Source organism: Podarcis vaucheri (assembly GCF_965113315.1).
Source record: "Podarcis vaucheri genome assembly, chromosome: 2".
In the NCBI taxonomy this organism is placed as follows: Eukaryota; Metazoa; Chordata; class Lepidosauria; order Squamata; family Lacertidae; genus Podarcis; species Podarcis vaucheri.
The window spans coordinates 59656253-59675964 of record NC_138760.1 but is presented as its reverse complement, the minus strand read 5'-3'; the positions used below and the strand labels follow the sequence as shown (position 1 = coordinate 59675964).

The 19712-nt window shown below is 39.2% G+C and overlaps 1 protein-coding gene across 3 annotated transcripts in view; it reads right to left on the bottom strand.

Moving 5' to 3' along the window:
- Positions 1-19712, bottom strand: part of NR3C1 (nuclear receptor subfamily 3 group C member 1) — a 52061-nt gene that overhangs the window by 16270 nt on the left and 16079 nt on the right. For all 3 annotated transcript variants that reach the window (XM_082213480.1, XM_082213478.1, XM_082213479.1), the window contains 4 exons: positions 8028-8191; positions 5416-5532; positions 1616-1894; positions 11-155 (listed from right to left, as the gene is read on the bottom strand). In XM_082213480.1, the coding sequence (XP_082069606.1) occupies positions 11-155; positions 1616-1894; positions 5416-5532; positions 8028-8191 (705 nt within the window). The remainder of the gene's footprint in view (positions 1-10; positions 156-1615; positions 1895-5415; positions 5533-8027; positions 8192-19712) is intronic.

Sequence of the window (19712 nt, the reverse complement as noted above, 5' to 3'; positions counted from 1 at the left end):
TACTACTTACTCATTGATGATCAAATCTGGTGCAAAACACAATAAACTTCCATTAGCCTGTTTATATGATCTCCATCCTAGGGCAAAAGCCATCAGAAACATCCACGAATACTGCAGAAGTGTCATTTGGTCATCCAGATGCAAGTTTCTGAAACCTGATTGGAAATAAAAGGTACAAGATCTAGCACATTTCCTGTTGCAATTAAAGTACTGCTTGTCCAAAGTGTTATTTTGAATCTTAAAGTTCAGAATGACTTCTTGAGAGGGTCCAGAGTAAAAATGCATCAAAAATACAGTAAAGGGACATAAAATTCAAAATAGTTTTATGAAATAGTAATACTATAAATAGCAAAAAATGTTAATAAGAGACATATTAATATCTACAAATATGCAAATTGCAGTTGATATACTGCAGTGAAATGTAACCAAGCGCTCTCCTTTGTATAATGCTCTTTGGAAGAGGCGATTTCCACTGGAAAAGGAAGCTGATGAGACTTTTCAATCCTAGTATTAGTTCTTGTTTCATTTTTTTCCTTTCACGGCAAGCCACAACAATTAACTGTAAGGGAATAATTTATCTCTGTGTCATTTTGGAGGTAGAACTGCAACCTATACAGTGGTACCTCGGGTTACATACGCTTCAGGTTACAGACTCCGCTAACCCAGAAATAGTACCTCGGGTTAAGAACTTTGCTTCAGGATGAGAACAGAAATTGTGCTCTGGCGGCGCGGCAGCAGCGGGAGGCTCCATTAGCTAAAGTGGTGCTTCAGGTTAAGAACAGTTTCAGGTTAGAACGGACCTCCGGAACAAATTAAGTACTTAACCCGAGGTACCACTGTATGCTGGAAACCAGGAAACCGAACCTTTCTCTATGGTGTAAGATAAGAAGCCCCTGATTTAGGGCTGGACAATGTTTGGTTTTCAACATCACAATCTGGCAATAAACCACGACTGTGAACTATTCTGCATTGGCCCCAGCCCGCAAGGCACAGGGTGAAACTGCTGCAGCTCTTGCCATGGGAGCAGAGGCACTTTCACCCCAGTGCCTCATGGGCAGGGACAACTCAGCTTGTTTGTGCTGTTCAGCCGGGACCCCCACCTGTGCAGCCGGAGGCTTCTTTCTCCTGCTTGCCCCAAGATGGAGGGAGCCTCCGTTCGCAGGGCTCCCTCAAGTGTAACGGAGCCCCAACCTTGCCTCCAGCTTGTAAGAGCTGGAGGCTCCTTTAAACCTCTCCATTCAGGGGCAGGCAGCCACTAAGTAGAGAGCTTTAAAGGAGCTGCCTATCTGCATGGGCAGCTGAGGGAAGAACAAGTTGCATGACGGCCAGAGCGCAATGGCTGATTCACCTGGCAGTATATTGCAGGTGAAATCACTGCTGCTGCAGAGACCCACTGTGGCTTGTTCCTCCCTCTCACACTGGGCGCTGACAGCAGAGGGACTCGGCAGCAGAAGCGGCTTCACCCACAATATACCACTGGGTATATTGGCCCTCATACTGGGCAATGTATTGATTCATCATCCAGGCCTACCATGGTTAGGAGCAGAATATGGCCTTGCAAAACACACTTACATTAAGGAAGTATAGTCTATATTCATGTAATACATATACAAACCTGGTATTGCCTTTGCCCATTTCACAGCAGCAACCACTTGCCTTCCTCCTAGCATATTGAGAGTGGACATAATACGCCAAGTTGTGTCCGGTACTGTGCTGTCGTAGCCTGAAAACATCACTTCTGGTTCAATGACTTCCAGTAGGGAAACCAGAGTAGGCGTTAGCTGTGGCAGGGAGGCAGGAACAACAGCCTTATTTGTGGGACTTTCTGCAGTCTCTCTTCCTGCAGCCACACTAGATTGCTGGATTCCTTTTATCTTTTTCTTTGTCTTTCGTGCTAGAAATTTTTAAGAAAATAAAGTCAACATTAAAAAATAAAACCAGAAAGCGTTGCTAACACAACCAATGCCATCTTCTATGCTGCAGGCATACAACAGACTCCTTATGGCAGGGAATCCTGTGGCCTCCTAATCTTGTTGGAACTACAACTCTCATCATCCCCAAACGTTGGCCATGCTTGCTGGAACAGAGAGGAGTTGGGGGCCACAGAGATTTCCTGCCCTTCCTTTATGGTTTTATTTGTATGAACAGAAAATGAAACCTTGGATTAAATGTGAAAAGGAGGAAAAAGCAGTAGTGCACCTGGGGGAAATTACTAAAAAACTTATTCCATTTACAGCTTTGGAATGGAATGGTTTCAATGAGACCTTTGCATTGCACTAAAACCAAGACAACAGAACTTGGCAATGGATGAGCAAAACTACATACACACCATGGAATTATGCCTACATGCACATAGAATCATAGAATGCATTACTAGACATGAATCCCCATAGCCAGAATTTTTTTTGTTTCTTCTACAGCTGGACCAAAAAAGATATTTTTTTCTGACAACTGCTTGCCATTATAATTAAACTATGGAATACATATGCCAGATAAACTGCTTAAAATACACTTCTCCATATACTGTGTTTATTCACATTTCCACAGTATCTATGCTGCCTGCATACTTTTTTACTTACACGAACCATATATCCTGAAAATTTTGCAATACTGTATATAAAATCTATCTTAACAGTGGAATTACAAAAATGGACAAAATAGAGTACCAGATAATGAACAGCAATTATAAAGTTAATACTGGTCCCTTCCAACTTCACAATTCTATGAGTAGCAAAGAGCTGTAAAGCACTTAGCCAACTAGGACTTTGAAAAGATAGCAAAGGGCCAGATCACTTGCATGCAGCAGTGCTTCCATGTGGTGCTATACACTTGATGCCTCCAACTGCAGCAGTGCTTTTGGCAGCAGCTGCTGTTACAGAAATCACAGCAAATGTGGAGGCACTTGTGAGCTTACCAGTGATTTTGCCTACTCCATACCTGAGTTAGCACACAATTAGAGGTGTTTTTGGAGACACATACATGCAATAACATACAAAATCATTAGTTGCGTTATTAGCTATTATACTATTGGCTGCCTATTACCTACTGAGATCAAGGTGATGTGGTTGACATTTAAAGTACTAAACTACTTGGGACTATTATACCTAGCAGACTGCCTTCCCCAGTACAGACCAAGTTGATCTTCCAAGGAGACTCTGCTGGTTACTCCACAACCACCAAATTGTCATTTGGTGACAATGTGGAAGTGGGTCTTCTTGGTGATAGCATCCACACTCTGGATTGCTCTTCCTTAGATATTTTGTAAGACAGAGATTTAGATGTTTTATAAGACAGAGACAAAAACGTATGCAAAAGCACAAGCAGCCAAGTATTTTAGTTGTTTGTCCAATTAAATTTGTTATCTGCAAAGGCCTAAAACATACCGCCTCTAAATGAAGTTTCTGATAAAGACATCCTATTGTTAGACATAAGGGCTTAAAATAATCGAAACACATAATATTTCAGGGGCCTCTAGAATTATATAGTCACAGAATTATTATGAAATTGCTATAATAATTAGCAATGTTTACAAAGTTTGAATGGGGGGGGCAGAAAAATGTCTTTAATCCTAAATATAATGCCACATGGAGCAGCAGAGACAGATCACAATGCAGGCTGGCTTGCCTCCCTAACTACTGAGCTAGAAATCACAGAACTGCTGGGTTGGAAGGGAGCTCGGGGATCATCTAGTCCAACCCCAGCAATGCAATACCTGAGCAGCACCTGCACTCTGTCTAATGGTAAGGCCAGGTCAGTTTTCCTATCACACAAATGGAAGTCTTCATTCTGCCAAACACTACTAACATTGCTACTAGAAGACTTCCTGGATTGCAATGACAAGCCTGCAACAGTTACCTCTCCTCAGCCAGAAAGGTCCAAACATGTGAATTTGCTCATTATGAATTTGCCATACAGTATTACTGAATGTTATCACCTATCCATACTTTAAAAGTTTCATATTGTTGACAATGGATTGCACTCAACCAGGTGCTACTCAGAGTAGACCCACTGAAATTAGTGAACAGAAGTTAGTGGTGTTGATTAACTTCAATGGGTCTAACTCTGAGTAGAACTGGTATAGAATACCACCCGATGAGTCAACATTTTTGTTTCTTCCTGATTTGCATTCAAACTGTTGTACACTCCAAGTGTGGGGTTTTCCCAACCACAGTATTTACTGAAAAAAGGAGTGCACAAATACGTGAAATCGGAAAATGAAAACAAAAAGAAGAGAAACGGAAAAAAGAGATTAGCATGCATACAAATCATACTACAGTGACACCTCAGTGCAAAATGCAGTTCTTATGAGAGTCTGGGAAAGATTGGAAATGCATGTTGAAAGAAATATCTAAGTTCTGCCAAGAAAGACGTTCATATGTTAAACATATACAGTGATAAATAGTTATTCAGAAAACATTAAACAACTGCATATATTGCCACTAACCCACTTAAATAAGTTAAATAAGCTGGAGTCCTTGTTATTAAATATACCAAGAAAAAAGCACAACAAGAACTCAGGCCAATGTAAGTTTCAATAGTGGGAGTGGTCCCTACTCAAAATTCAATAGTCAATAGGACAGGTACACAGGGCCCTGTTTCGATGTATTCACCTTCATCAGCTAATTTTTAAGTTTGAAGATTTTTTGATAAATATATCCTGTTATATATAGATATATAGAAAATAACAGGATATATTTATCTGAAAGTCTTCAAACTTACAAACTTCAAGCTTAAAAATTAGCTGATGAAGGTGAATACATTGAAACAGGGCCCTGTCTTGGTTTCCAATCCATAATTGACTTCTGACTTCTGCTCTATGGTTGAAACTGAGTCTCCATCAGCAAGCTGATAAATTATAAGGATCAACATTATTGTCGAGTGAAAAAGAGAAAATCTTTGTAACAAATTATTGTGCTATATATATCTCTTTGAGTTTGTAATCTCTGTTAGAGTTTATACTCTCTATTTGAGTTTGTAATCTTTATAATAATACATACTTTTGAATGGATTAGTTTTTGTTACTATTGACTATTGAATTGTGAGTAGGGACCACTCCCACTATTGAAACTTATACTGACCCACTTGCATTATTCCAGTGATGGGATCAATGTGTAGAATGAAGCAGAGGGACTAGGCCACCAGTCCTGCACTCAACATCATGCAGCTTCCCCCATCCCTTATGTTCACATCTTAGGCATGGATTTCTGAGTCTATGGGTACAGGCTGCCATCACAGCTGCACATCATAGGAAAGGCCAGGAAAAAGATGTGTGGCATTCAATGCAACATGTCCCCACTGTCCTTTTCTATATTTGGGACATCTTCATATGAGTAATGTGCAAAGAGGCTTTCCATCTTTTATATATGCAAAAATGAAGGATTTTCTAGGTTTCAGCTTTAAAACATTGCAAGTTACCTTCCAGGTTCATGCCAGCTTGAAGACATTTCCGATAGCGGCAAGCTGGGCAGTTTTTTCTCCGGATTTTGTCAATAATGCAGTCATTTCTTCCAGCACAGAGATAATTGTGCTGCCCTGCATTTGCAAACAAAGCACAACACCTTTATAATTATGAGCATTTAATTTCTAACATGCACTTGTTGGGTTGGGGAAGAGAAGAAACAAATGGACTTATCTATCCTATCCATGTACATCAGGATGGTCTAATGTGTGGGGACGCCCCTTGCCCCTGCAGCCCTTGTACTGCCTTCCCAAAGCCAGGTAAGCGAGAGGCTGGGCTTTGGAAAGGATGCATGAGGGCTCCGACAGGGTTCGACAGTCCCCCCCCCCTTTCCCAAAGCCTAATTAGCTCTTTCCCAGCTTTGAGAAGGAGATGGGTGTTCCCACCCTGTTTTTCACAGGGTGGGAACACCTCCTTCCCAAAATGCAGTGTCTTGCTTAAGGGGCATGAAGGGTGTGTGTGTCAAATTTTGGTCTCAAGCTCCCCCTCCCTCTTTGGCTCCATGGGCCAGATCTTTATCAGGATCTTACTCACAAGCAAATTCTGACAGGTGAGCAGGCTGCCCACTTTACAAAATCCCTTGAAATGCAATCTTAAGCAGGGAAGGAAGAGAATCGCAAAGGGTTTTTTTTGCAAACCCCTTCCCATTTCCCTTTTAAGACCCCAATATCAGTGAATTAAAAGGGAAGTAGGAAGAGGTTTTTTTAAATCATCTGCAAGTCTCCCACTCCCCTTTTTTCTCTGAAAGGGGGGGGGTTACACAAAAAAATTGAAGAGTCAGATGAGAAGTATTGGAGAGGAAGTGAATATAAGGAAGGCCTACATTGTTCCAGTATTCTATAGGTACATGTCCATGAAAATCTGATATGGATGAGACAGAAAGAGGCTGAACATCTGTAGCAGAATGTCAGTTGCTAGGAAAATCAGTCTGCAACTGGAGTACTTTTATGACCACTCACATTTTTATATCAATGTATATATCCAAGTAGTCATTTTATTGTACTGTAGAATTTCTCCAACACAGCACTTTTGAAAGAAGCAAACTGCTTTTTCAAAATTTGCTATGGAATAGTTCACTATAAAATGTCTATCCATACTTTTTTCCTGGAACAGAATTACGTATTCTCTGCATTTTTTAGGTTAAAGTTGGTACCACCAGAGCAAGCAGCCAGTAATCCAGTTTGAGAAATTTTGTTTTGAAATGCTGCTTTAGGACATATTGATTTTACCACTTTAAAAGAACAGGGAGGAAACTATTTGGTTTTTGGAGCTTGTGAAGTAGGCAAACTAAATCCTTTGGAATTTTTATGGAACCAAAGATCCAAGTATAAGCAAACCTTGGAAGCAAGTAAAGTCAACTATAACTTTTAAAGAGCAGATTCTTTCCATATTGAATTAAATAGCAGTGTTAAACATGAGCGGCAATAGGAGAACAGTGAACCTCGGTAGATCTATTTACCAGGGTCTATTTACTAGAATCTATTTACAAATAAAATCAAACACTGAAAACAACTTGACCTAAAACTTGTCAAGATATAAATAAAATCAAAAGTTTTAAAACAACTTATTATCTTATTGTATTATGCATGTTTAACATTACATGTCTGGCTTAGTTTGCTGTAAACCATACAGGAAAAGTTCCTGCTTAATATTAATTGGGGGGGGGGGATTCCAATGCCTAGTGTGCAAGGATCATAAACAACACTATGGTGTGGTATCTTGGAGGTTGGGTAAGTAGTTACACTGAGAATCTTCTGGCACAGAATGGGGCCCTCTTTGTGTGGGGAGACAGAGAAAAGAGCGGGCTACCATTAGTGAAAAACAGGGTGGGAACTTGCTAAAACCACTGGTTGTTTAAACTGTTTGAACATCTTGTGTTTGCTTTTACCTAGGTATTTGGTTAAATTGGCAATTTTTAATTTTATTAATGTAGTTTTACTTGCTTTTCTCATGACATAATTGTTAAGTTTCTATTTCTTGGGCCTGTTTATATGTTTTTTGCAATATTGTATATTATTTTTCTCTGTTTATTTTTATTACTTTGCTCCATGCTCTGGGATTGCAAATATTCAGTGACAAGTGAGCTATACCATAAATGAAGAGCGGGCTGTATTGTAAATAAAAATAATCAAAACAGCCCTCTTTGGCTGTTTGTTCTTTCATGTTAAGTAAATACATGAAGAAGAGTTAGGAGAGCAAGCTAGTTCTGGCTCCACCCACATCACCACCCATGATTTGGAGGGTGAAAATCTGAAGAAGGTAGCTTCCACAAGTATAGAAGGCTCCCACTTTAGAAGTCTGCCCTCCAACTTGTGAAAAGCAATGGAATGGGAGCAGGAGGTAGAGCCAGAATGCTTATTCCCACCGGCTGCTTTCACGTGCTTACTTAACACGCACATACACACACTCACACAGAAAAATACTTGAAGATGGCTACTGAAGACCAAGGATTTTGCAAGAGATAGGAAGAAATAGCATGGAAATGAACTCCAATAACCTTTGTAAAAACCCACAAACATTTGAGGTGAGATATAGACTACACGTTTTAAATAACTGTGATCTATCCTACCTTCCACAGCTCTTTTGAAGAACACTTTGCAGCTGCCACAAGTTAGGACACCATAATGACACCCAGAAGCCTCATCTGAGCAAACAAGGCAGAGCTTGGGAGGTGGTCCCGTAGTTGTTGAAGAGGTAGATGGTGAAGTGCTTACATCAGATCTCATTCCAGGGCTAAGGAAACAACAAAACACAGACCAAACTAAAGAAAGGAACAAAAGTATAGAAATACTAAGTTACAAAAACATTGACTCTTACTCTGCTCTGTTAACCAAAACACAAGAAAAGCATCTTGAGTTTTTGCTGAATTCATTATACCCACAGTAAAGTACTTCACATTTTAAAACCATAAAAAGAAAGTGCTGTTACAGTAATACTGAAGGCAGAGCCTGGGATTTCAAAAGGCACAATATTTAAAAGTATGTTTTCACCCTATTTATTCCATAATTGGAAGAAAAAACAAGTAGGGAAATACATTGTGGATGCATGCTATGTACTTGTATTTAATGTATGCAATTTTTATTTCAATAAATGGTGCTTGGATGTCAGCTGGAAGTCAGCCTAGATGCTCTTTAAAAGTATTATCTTGAGGCCATTAGGATCAACCATTTTTTTTAATGCTTCGTTTTGCACACATGATACTTTCAATGGGATAAAAAACACACAACACTTTCTGTGGGATGAAACATTACATAATGATTGGCCCAGTTACAACTGGAACTAAGCTTGTTGCTGAAGGAAGTTTGAATCTGTGATGCAACTGAATCTTAACATTTGAGCTTACACAGCAAAATTGAGCAAAACAAGGTGCACACTTTTTAGGTAACTGAATCCTAAGCTCCAAATGAAGAGATGATGCAGGGCTTGTTTGGACTGCAACCAAAAACAGAAGCCACTGTAGGTCTATGCCACTATGTGCTACATCCACCAGCCACAAAGTTGAGGCCCAGGCCAATGTGGATAACCAACTTTCACTCAGGCACTTGGCCTTATGGGCGCAAACAAATCCATTTCATTGCCCCTTCCTTGGAGAAATTGGTATGAGTGCTCAAAGCACCAGTAGAACACCCCTACAATCCAAGTATGAACTCCACCACTATCCTGGTTGTTGTCCTTTATATTTATATTTAGACTTTAGCTAAACCAACAGTCTTAGTTCTGTTCAGAGGTGGTATTGCCTCTGTGCACTTTCAAGATCAAACTCCAGATACCCTCCTTCACTTAATTAATCTAACCCCCATAACATATAAAAATTTACTCAATTAACTTTCCTAGGGCACATGGTAGTATGCCTATATTCAAGAAAGCTTGAAATGAGAGGTAAAGCTGAGTGTCATTTACATGCTGATGACATTGCAACCCAAATCTCTGGAAGACTTCCCCCCAGTGGTTTACATGGCTCCCTTGTTCTTTAGTATTTACAAAATAATACTTCTGCAGGACATAAGGCTTTGGCTGTACAGTAGAGTAAAAGTTCCCCAGCACCATCTTCCAGAACCTCTCCTTCAGAAGTACCACAATCACTTTAAAACCATGCCTTCCAAACTAATCCAGATAAGGTTACCATGGACAACGGTACTGAAAGCTGTTGAGGTCCAGGAGAACTAACAAGGTTCCTCTGAATACCAAGGAACTGACACCAGATCTACAGACAGGCAGAAAACATTTTGAAGTAGTTGTACTGATGACCTAAGTCATATCCTCATTCTAAGCAGAGACCTCAATAAGACTGCCAGTTAAAGCTGTGAGAAAATCTCCAATTGGCTCCAGGAAACCATCCAGATCCAGGGAGTAGACCATACCAAATCTGATCAGTTAATGATCTGTACATACCAATGGAGTTGTTTCTCTCTCACACCCACATATTGTTTCCCTCTACTTCTGTAGAGAAACAAGATCCAAGGTACACCCTGCCAAGTATTGGTTCAGGTCTTGAGACAGGTCCATGGTTGACAGGGCAGCTATGAAATCCTGAGCTGCCCCTGAGAAGACAGCATCAGCATGAACATTTAAGTCCCACAAGACTTGGGAGTTGTCAACACAACACTCAAGACCACAAGTTCAGGGAGGGACATAGGATGAGGGCTTCTCTTAGCACACCGTCATGAGAACCCAGCACCAGTTAGAGACACTCAAAGCTGATTGTTGGACTGATGACAGAGAATGTACCCCTAGAACAAAGTTACCCCTCCTCCAGTTGTCTGAAACTATACAGCAGGCACCCCTAGTTTGCACGTAAAAACTAGGGTACTGCGCAAACGTAATATTTACATTAATTGCTCCACCCACTTTTGCCTCTGTTCCCAACCCTCACTGGTATGTGTCCCAAGGATGTTACTCACAAGGGAATATAGCTCATGGTCTGAAAAGGTTCCTCAGCCCTGAGTAAGTTTTAGCTTTGCTTCATAACCTTTAAAAATACAATTCAGCACAACAAAAATGCTTCACTACGGTGATGCCCACTGCTAATACTTCCCTTACAGTCTATTTTTTATTTTAACAAGTTGAAGAGTAAAACTACTTTTGCAAACATAAAGCTAGAAGTGGGAGGCAGGATTTATCAGATTTACAGCCCAGAACTAGGCAGATGAAAAAATGCAGCAGTTATAAAATACAGGTGTGTTGGGTTGTTAAACACCACGCTTATTATCCAATAACAGCATGTGTTTAAAATGCTTTTTACCTTTTATTCTCAAAAAGCAGGTTTATACCCCATTATAAAATAAGTGTATTTACTTCCAGAAGGCAAAGATAAGGGTCCTCTGAAAGTTCAGAGGACAATTTCTGTTGACAAATCATGTTACCCAACCTAATTTTGTTTATTAATGATTTGCCAAAGTCTTTCACTCAAGCACAAGGTCCAAACTTGCATGTTCAGAATAAATTGTCTAATATTGTACTAAAAGGTAGGATTCAAAAATGCTATTTTTCAGTGGAACTCACAGGCATAAAATGAAAGGAGCAACATTCACCGAAAGAACTCAGTACAACTGGGAGGAAGGTCTATGAGAAACAACAGATAACATTATGGCTAAAACAAAGTGTGCAAGTGGTACTGAACATAGTTGCAAGCTAACCTGAGAACTCTGTATTAGCTTGGAAAGTTTTCAGGAAGTTGCAACAGAAGAAATTTCTCTCATCTACCAATAAGCCTTCAGCTTCACCATACTTTTATGCTAACCACCATGTAATAAATTCTGCCTTTCTTGTTTTCTGTACGACCCTGCCCCTTTTAAAGGTAAAGGTATGCTTTATTCCATATTTCAGAACATATTTTTGCATTGTTTTGGGAAAGTTTTTAAAATAAAAGCAAACTTAGGATGCCTGTTTATAAAGTAAGTTGAAGGTCTGAAAGCTAAAGGTTAAGTGTCACAAACCTTCTGTCACAGCTCAAGGGTCTGACTGTATCAAGTTTCCAAGGCTTGGTGGAGAATATTTAAACATTTGTAGAAGAAAATATTCAAATTGTTTTATTTCTGGGACAGCTGATATAGACACTACACTACAGGGGTGGAGTAAGAAGAGAACCGCTCCTATTTTGGCATTATGAACTCTTATTGCTGGTTTATGAATTCTTCCTGTTTCATTAAATAAGATGGCAATGCCTATACAGAATCTGAACTGCAGTTCCACTTCAACTACAAGAAGAAACTGCCAGTCTTGTCCCTAATGCTCCTAACATCTACATGAATCTTATGGATATGTCTGCCACTGAGTGGGGCTGGAGATCATACTTCTTTACCAATGATGAATGGCAACCAATGGGAGAAAGAGGCATGCCCTTTCTAACAGTAATCAAAGGGCAGTGGCTGCATGGGGTCATGCAGTGCACAGCTATTAAGAAACCTACACCAAGTGGAGAAATGTCATTAGCATCATGCGTTTATTTGTATGTTACTCTTCCACAAAACTATGCCCGGGGTGGATCACAATATATCATGAATAATAAAAAATATAACATAAAAAGAACAATTTAAAATGATAATGTCAATAAAACCTAACCTGAACAGAAAATAATTATGCCATACAATCTACTACATATTTTAGAAAATGCTTTGTCTGTTTGTCGTCTATACGTTCAGACATCACTTGAGATATCATCACCAAACTTGGCAGGAGAAGTCCGAAGGTGGGAGTGGCAATCTTTGTTGATGTTTGGATGCTAGCCACCATTTTGAAACAAGGTGGTGGACCAAAACATCACTTTGGCCTGATTTTGGCTGTGTTTTTTTGGTTGGCTTTCGTTTTAGCTCATTCTTCACTGACCTTCCCCTCCTTCAGTTGTGTTTTTTTGACATGGAGTAGGTTTGGCTGCCTTTGATATATCACTGCCAAATACAGCACAACAATTCCCAATTCCCAAGGTGAGAGAGATGGGCATATTTAACTTTTGGATGCTAGGCAGAACGCTAAGTCATATGTTGGTCAACTAACAGTACTGAAAAACAACTGATACAGCTACTAAAATTATTCACATAGACTGAGGCATTAGCAGGGAAAATGGTAAGTTAAATTACATCACAACAATCTATTACTATCGATTTTAAAAACTCTAAACAAACATCCTTAAAAATAAAAAGTCTGAAAACTGAAGTTTTGAACTTCCTGTAAGATTCCAAAGAAATCTCATTTTAAAAAACGATTGCACTCTAAACCACACCCCTGAAACGCACAACTACATTTCTAACTCTTAACGGATTACATGTGAAGCGAAAAGAGTTGTGCTGAAAAAAATGAAAATTCCAGGAATAACATCCCAGCAATTCTTAAGAGACTCACTTTTATTGTTTAAATCACTGTTTAAAAAAATCACAGCAGCCTGCAAGGGAATTTTTAGAAAGTTTAAGCCAAGATTATAATTACTATTACTGCCAGAGAGAAAGCAATTTTGCTTCTACAATACCTTATTTTTAGGTTTCATTTTTATAGATATTGCAAGAATGTTATGATATTTTGAGATTAGGTAAAATGATAGTTGAACATTTCCTCAATGTTCAAAGAACACCTCTTACTGCCCTGCCATAGGCAAATGACCAATTAATGGGGCTTTCCTCATTTAGGAATGTGGTATAAAGAACACAAAGGTTCTATCATACAGGTTGTGCTTCATGAGCTGTAATTATTACTGTCTTAAGCACTCTGCGTCTTGAGTCCCTGCAATAAAAAAAGGCTCTTTCTACAGTACAGACGACTCCCTATTATGGGCAGGTTATGTTCTGGGCCGCCACACACATAAGTGAAATTGAGTAATGTGGGGTGCACTCTCTAAACACACTTTGTCTTTTATTTTAGATTACGTGAAAATTGTTCAGTTTGGTTGTGTATTTTTTTGATGTTTTATTTATTTATTGACGAGTTTTGTTATGCTGAAGTCATGTATTTTTTTCTTGTTGTAAGCCACCATGAACATGGTTTGAACTGTGGAAAGGTGGCGTGCAAATAATATTATGTATGTATGCAGGTACTCAAGAAGGGACATTTCAGAAAAATGGAATGAAATATAAGAATGATAAATATTGTATACAATGCTTAGAATATGACAAGCAGACAAACTAATTTGTACCTTTCCTACTGACTGAAAGAAGACAGCTATGTCTGTAATTTAGTACGTATTAATAGCAGCTTCATGATTTATTCAATTGCTGCAGGTACACTGCTGTTACACAATACATAAAGCAGGGGTCGGGAGAGTTTTTGTGACTTGGGCTGGTTCATGGTCCCGCAGACGCCAGGGTGAGCCAGAGTGCATGCACACATGCGTAAACGCTCCTTCTGGCGCAGAGGAGGTATGCACAGCTTCTCATTGGCTGCAGCAGCTTCCTGCAACCAATGGGAAGCCAGCCAGCATCGTGGAAGCCGGTTCCTGCTCTGCTCCGGTTTAGCACGGTGCATGGGAGCCGACCGAGTAGGTGGTGGGGGTCAATGGGCTGGTTAAATGACCCCGATGGGCCTTAGGTTGCCGACCTAAATGAGCAACATACACATTTACTTTATAAAATTCACATACCACTTGATTGTATGTGGAACCTCTAAACAGTCTACATCATCTAACCTCCATCTGAAAACGGGAGTACAAAAATTAATTCTAATGCTAAGCAGGTATGCTACTGGTCTACTTCTAAGTATGATCAGTCTGTAATATCAACCATAATCTCCTGCAATGCCTCAAGGGTGAATTTCAATTCTGTATCAGATTTTAGGACACTAGGAAACCATCCCCCCTCTGCCGACTTATGTACCCTCCCCTGACAGGCTGCACACCTGCAACCTAAGATTTCTCTTGTATGGAAGGTGCTACTGCTCTTCCTGCATCAAGCCCCTCCTGGTTCGAGGAGGCAGTGGGGCAGGGGACGGTGGGGAGTCTACTGGCCCATCTGCCTGATGAACAGCCTCTTCTTCTTCCACCACATCCACTGCACCTTCCTCCATCTCAATCTACCTTGACTATCCTTCTTTCCCTGGTTCCTGTATTGTGGGCGACGTCATATCTCATAAATCTCATCCCCTCTTCTGGTTCCCTCCCCTGGTCCCATCACACACTCTTCAGAGCCCTGGCAGTCCCTGCCAGTTTACTACTTTTCAAACAAGGAAACCAACAGGTCTTTATTAATGAAAACTATTTATATAGAACTTGCTTAGGAGATCACTCTCTTATTATAAGATAGCCCACAGGAATCTTAGACATTGCACATTCTTTGTGCAAGTATATAGAATGCATTTAATATAAAACTACTGTCTACTTGTGTTACCACAAATATTTAAAAGTCTAACAAGTGTAAATGGGTATAATTATTATCATGGTGTGATTTAGTTTTATTAAAGCATCAGCTGGGTAGCATGTTTATATACAATGCCCTTCTTTGCAAGATGCCAGGAGGGATGCTTTTAAACTACAGAAATTCATACTAGTAGTCAAAAACAGAAGCACAGTTTTTGACAAAATAATATGTCTTTGAAGAAAATACAAGGGTATATCTCTTAGAGCAGCGGTTCTCAACCTGTGGGTCCGCAGATGTTGTTGGACTACAACTACCATCACCCCTGAGCTCTGGCCTTGCTAGCTAGGGGTGATGGGAGTTGTAGTTCAACAACATCTGGGGACCCGCAGGTTGAGAAAGGCTGTTTTAGAGGAACAATTTCTTTCAAGTCACCTTTTTCCTTGTCTACAAAAATCAGAACATTTGACTCATGCAAAGCTTTTCACAGAGTATTTTTACATTGCCCTGAACTGAACCACTAGTTCAATGTCCTTGACGTTTTGTCACACTGGGGCAATATTATGATTTGTGATCTCTATTGACCCAGAGACTTGCTGCATCTTTTTCTAACTATATTTTGCCATAGAGGCTAGTAGACCATATTATTTTCAGACTGTAGCGTCTCAAATATTTCCAGGAAATACTCTGAAGTTTTCAGTCACTAGTCTAGATTAGAGGGATTAGCATATTAAAGGGAGAGGATCAAGTGGGTGGGGTAAAGTTTGAAATTGGGAGTTGGAGTCAAATAAAAAAACAAACAAACTATTCCAAGGTTATTCTATAAGGTTACTAAAATTTGTATGAGGTGAGGATAATGGTTTTCTGCTGAGGTCTTCCGCATCCAAAGCATTTGGAAACCCACTGAACCTTTATTGAGGAAAGTGAACAAACAGTGTAGCATGCTGTTGGTTTTGGAGAGCCTAATGCAGAAGATACAGGATGGTTTCCAATTATGTCTCTCTAGTGACAGAATGCTCTTTGATCCTGGTTGGGATTCCATGAGGAAAAACAAAGGGCGAGGCTGTTTTAGATAGTTTCCCCTTCCTTCTGCAACCACTTTGGAAGGTCCCAAAATTTGTCCCAGTGGAACAGCATGGTGAAGTGGGACTGCCAAAGGAAAGAACATTCTGCTAGCTGTGTTTGAGACTCCCATTGCTCTAGGCACATTCTACAAGAGGGCAATTCATTAGCGCAAGCAGTTTCTGAGCTCTGGGTGCAGTACTGCGCCTAAACTTTCAGATTAAAACTGCAGAGCGGAAGGAACAGAGGACCTTTTTCTGCCTCCCCACTTCCATCTATTCTCTGAAGACTGGAGAAGAGACCCTCTCAAGAATATTAGGAGGGTGGGCAGGGGAAGTACTAGACCATGTGAAAAATGAAGATAATATTTTAGCTACAGTTCATTCATTTTTAGCTTTGCATTCTAGTTATAAAAAAGTGCACCTAGACATTCTGTTGTGCCCATAACCTAGGTTTAAGGTACCATTTAGCTCCTAACTTTCATTTCTCAGTTTCTAATACCGCCTGCTAGCAGAAGGACATAATTGGATACAAACCCTTAGATAAAGTTAAAACAATACGTTTGTGCTTAGGCTGTCAAGAAATTCTTCATTCTATCCTAAAAGCAAAATAACCTTTGTTCGCCTCAGACCTCATACAATCCCTTTAAGACTAATCTAGCTTTAAGAACACACAAGCATGTACAATTATGCCTGGTTTGTGTCAAATTTTGCTAAAAGGCACAGTCTTTGAAGTAATGACTTAGAAGCAAAGGTATGATGATTCTGTTGTACCACTAATTTTACGTTTCATCTCAGAAATATTTAAAAAATGTCAAATTGATAAACGATAAAGCCTGTGGGTAAAGAACAAAGCAAACCATGCTACTAGGCTTAGCTCCTTGTTTCGGTAAGCTCTTATTAAAACCTGTGGTTAAATGCATGTTTTTAGAGGGATTAACACAGGAACAAAATTTATGGCTGTACTTTTAGCGCAATAGTAAATTATGTGAATATGTATTCCTTGTAAAACTCCTGTCCTGCTTATACCCACAAATAGCATTTCATCGTGAAGGGTTCCACACGCAATTACACCAAATGTTTTTAATTTATGCAAACATTTATTTACAAGTTGTTGCACCTTCCTTCAGGCACAAACTCTCAGGGTAGCTTACAAAGTTAAATAAAAATGGTAACAAGTTTCTAAAAATCAAAATATAAGCAATGATGTAAAACAGTATACAACAGAAGAGCAGTAAAGCACAAGATAAAACCAAATAAACTAAAATATAGAAACAACCACAAAAGCAGCAATATAAGAATTTAAAGTGCTGGAAGTTCTGGAAAAAACCAAAAGGTCTTTATCAGGCTTCCTCAACCTCGGCCTGCCAGATGTTTTTGGCCTACAACTCTTATGATCCCTAAATAGCAGGACCAGTGGTCAGGGATGCTGGGAATTGTAGTCTCAAAACATCTAGAGGGCCAAGGTTGAAGAAGCCTGGTCTATATTCTGGTGCTGAAAAGCCTAAGCTAATACCAGGCCAGCCTCCCTGGGAACATCAATTGGCATATGGAGTGTTCCAACTAAGAAGGTTTTTTCTCTGGTCACCCCAACTTTTGAAGGTGGTGGGGGACGACGACACAGAGAAGGTCATAAGGAATATAACACTTGGGCACATCCTTCCCAAAGCTAATCCTTCAGGTACTTAGGTCCCAAGCCTTATTTATTTCATAAGATTTATGCACTGCTTATTTGTAAAAAGAGAAGGAAACAAACCTCAAAGAATTTTATGGAGTCAATTTTATTGCCAATTTACCAATTTCCTGTGGACCAAACGTACCTTATGCTGCTCCGAACTAATGTTTTGAGAATCGAAAAATAGTACTTGTACCACAATTGCTGCTTAAGTAACCTCAACCATGTGCCACAGTTTAGTTTTGTTTTTCAAAGTCTGTTATGTCATCATCCAGACAAAATATGTAACTAATTGGAATTCAAAAAGACCAAGTCCTCAAAATGTAAGGATTTTCTTGCTGGATTAAATTATGGTTCACATAGTCCAGCATTCTGATTCCAACAGCAGTCCAATACCACTGGAGGAACTTGCAAACAGGATGCAAAAAAGATGAAGGCCATTCCCCATTGTTTGTCCCTGGAATCTGGAACTAGTATTCTCTAATTTTTGGGTGAAATGTTTCAGAGTCAGGGGTGAGGGTTGGGACTGTAACTTAGAAGGGTGTGTGTGAAAACCCCCTGCATACAGCCCTACTGCATTCAAGTTTTAGTATGTTCAAGAAAGTCAACTCTTACACAAATGCACAATTTCTGGCTAGCCTAAGCTGCAGGTCAAAACTATCTCTATTTTCCTGCCCCTTCTAGCTTGTCTGATGCTCAAAGAGGGGGTTAATAGCACCCCTTTGTCAAGGAGCAACTTAAGAAGCTCCTTACCATCTAGAGCTATTATGGTGAAGGTTCTCCAGGCACCTTGGCCTTGCGGTTACTGAACCACCTCCCAAGTTTTCGTCCAAGCTGGAGAGAAGGTATGGGCTGCTGTGTAAGTGCTAGGAAAATTCTCATCCCACTTTGGAATTTGATAGTTGGTTGCTTATCACATGACAAGTGCATAGTTTCAAGTCAAGTAAAAAAGTGAAAGTAAAGTCATACGCACACCAACTACATACACAGCATCGTTATCATTTCTACATGCTTGGTTGGTATACAGTATAAAGAAGAGGCCATGCTACTAACCTACACATTTTGGTGGTGTGATATTCACAAGTGTTTCTATGAAACTGATTAGCTGAAAATAAACTAATCACATCCATATGTATGGTAGACTTCACACACATTACAAGAAACATAAAACTGATAATGGCAGGTATGTGTGCATCTCAATACATAATTCAAAATACAAGATATCATTTCTGTATGCAACAATATATAATATACTGTTACAGCAAACAGAATTTGAGAAACATTTCTCACATTTAATGGACTTGTAATTGACTAAACTGTCAAATTAAATGGAATGGATGCTCACATATTTTCTGCACACATACATAATTATGATGAAATCTTAAATTACATCCTGATTTAACCAAAATATAAACTGATTTTAAATGTTTTATATATGTTTTATTGTATTTTTACTTATACTGTTTTACTCATATTGTTTTGCTGCTTTGTTGTTTGCTGCCCTGTTGTTGTTTGTTGCCTTTCTTCCTTTGGAAGAAAAGGTGGGATTAAATTTAATGAACAAACAAATAATCTGTTGTTGTTTTTTAAGTGTGGGATATATTTTTGTGGTTGGTTTTTAGTGTAGTTGTTTATGTTTGTCATTTAAGAGGTTTTTTTTAATTAAAAAGTGGTTCAGTAAATTTATAAAATAAAAATATTTTCTTATGTCATAACTGGAACTGTAGGAGGAGACTGAATGAGTTTTTTTTATTTTAAGAAACCATGATCCAGAGGGAAGGTAGGGGAAAGAGAAAGACTTTTTTTTTTTAGCAGACAAAATATGTAGCACCAGGGTAAGGTATACTTTTAAAGGTGTAGCAGATCAAGAGTTTTGACTTAAAATAGCAAATTATCAGAGCATACACTATATAATTGATACATTTAACTGTAATTGAGATTTTTGCATGCATGGCAAAGCAACTATAACCAAAGCAAAAGAGCTTCTTTCTTGGAACCACCTTAAAGACTAGGTTAAAAAAAAGACAAAGACATTTTTCTAACCCAAAGTACAAGTCACAAGTTTCAGGATAGTTGCATGCCAGCTGGCACAAATCTTATTTACAAGTTCACTTGCTGTCCAGCGATGGATCCACAAACTACATGTCCAAGATTCTACGGCGTGTAAAAGCCACTCATTTTAATGAGTCAGGAAATTATTTTGACTTTCTAAAAATTAAAGCAGTGAAGAAGCAGAATGTCAC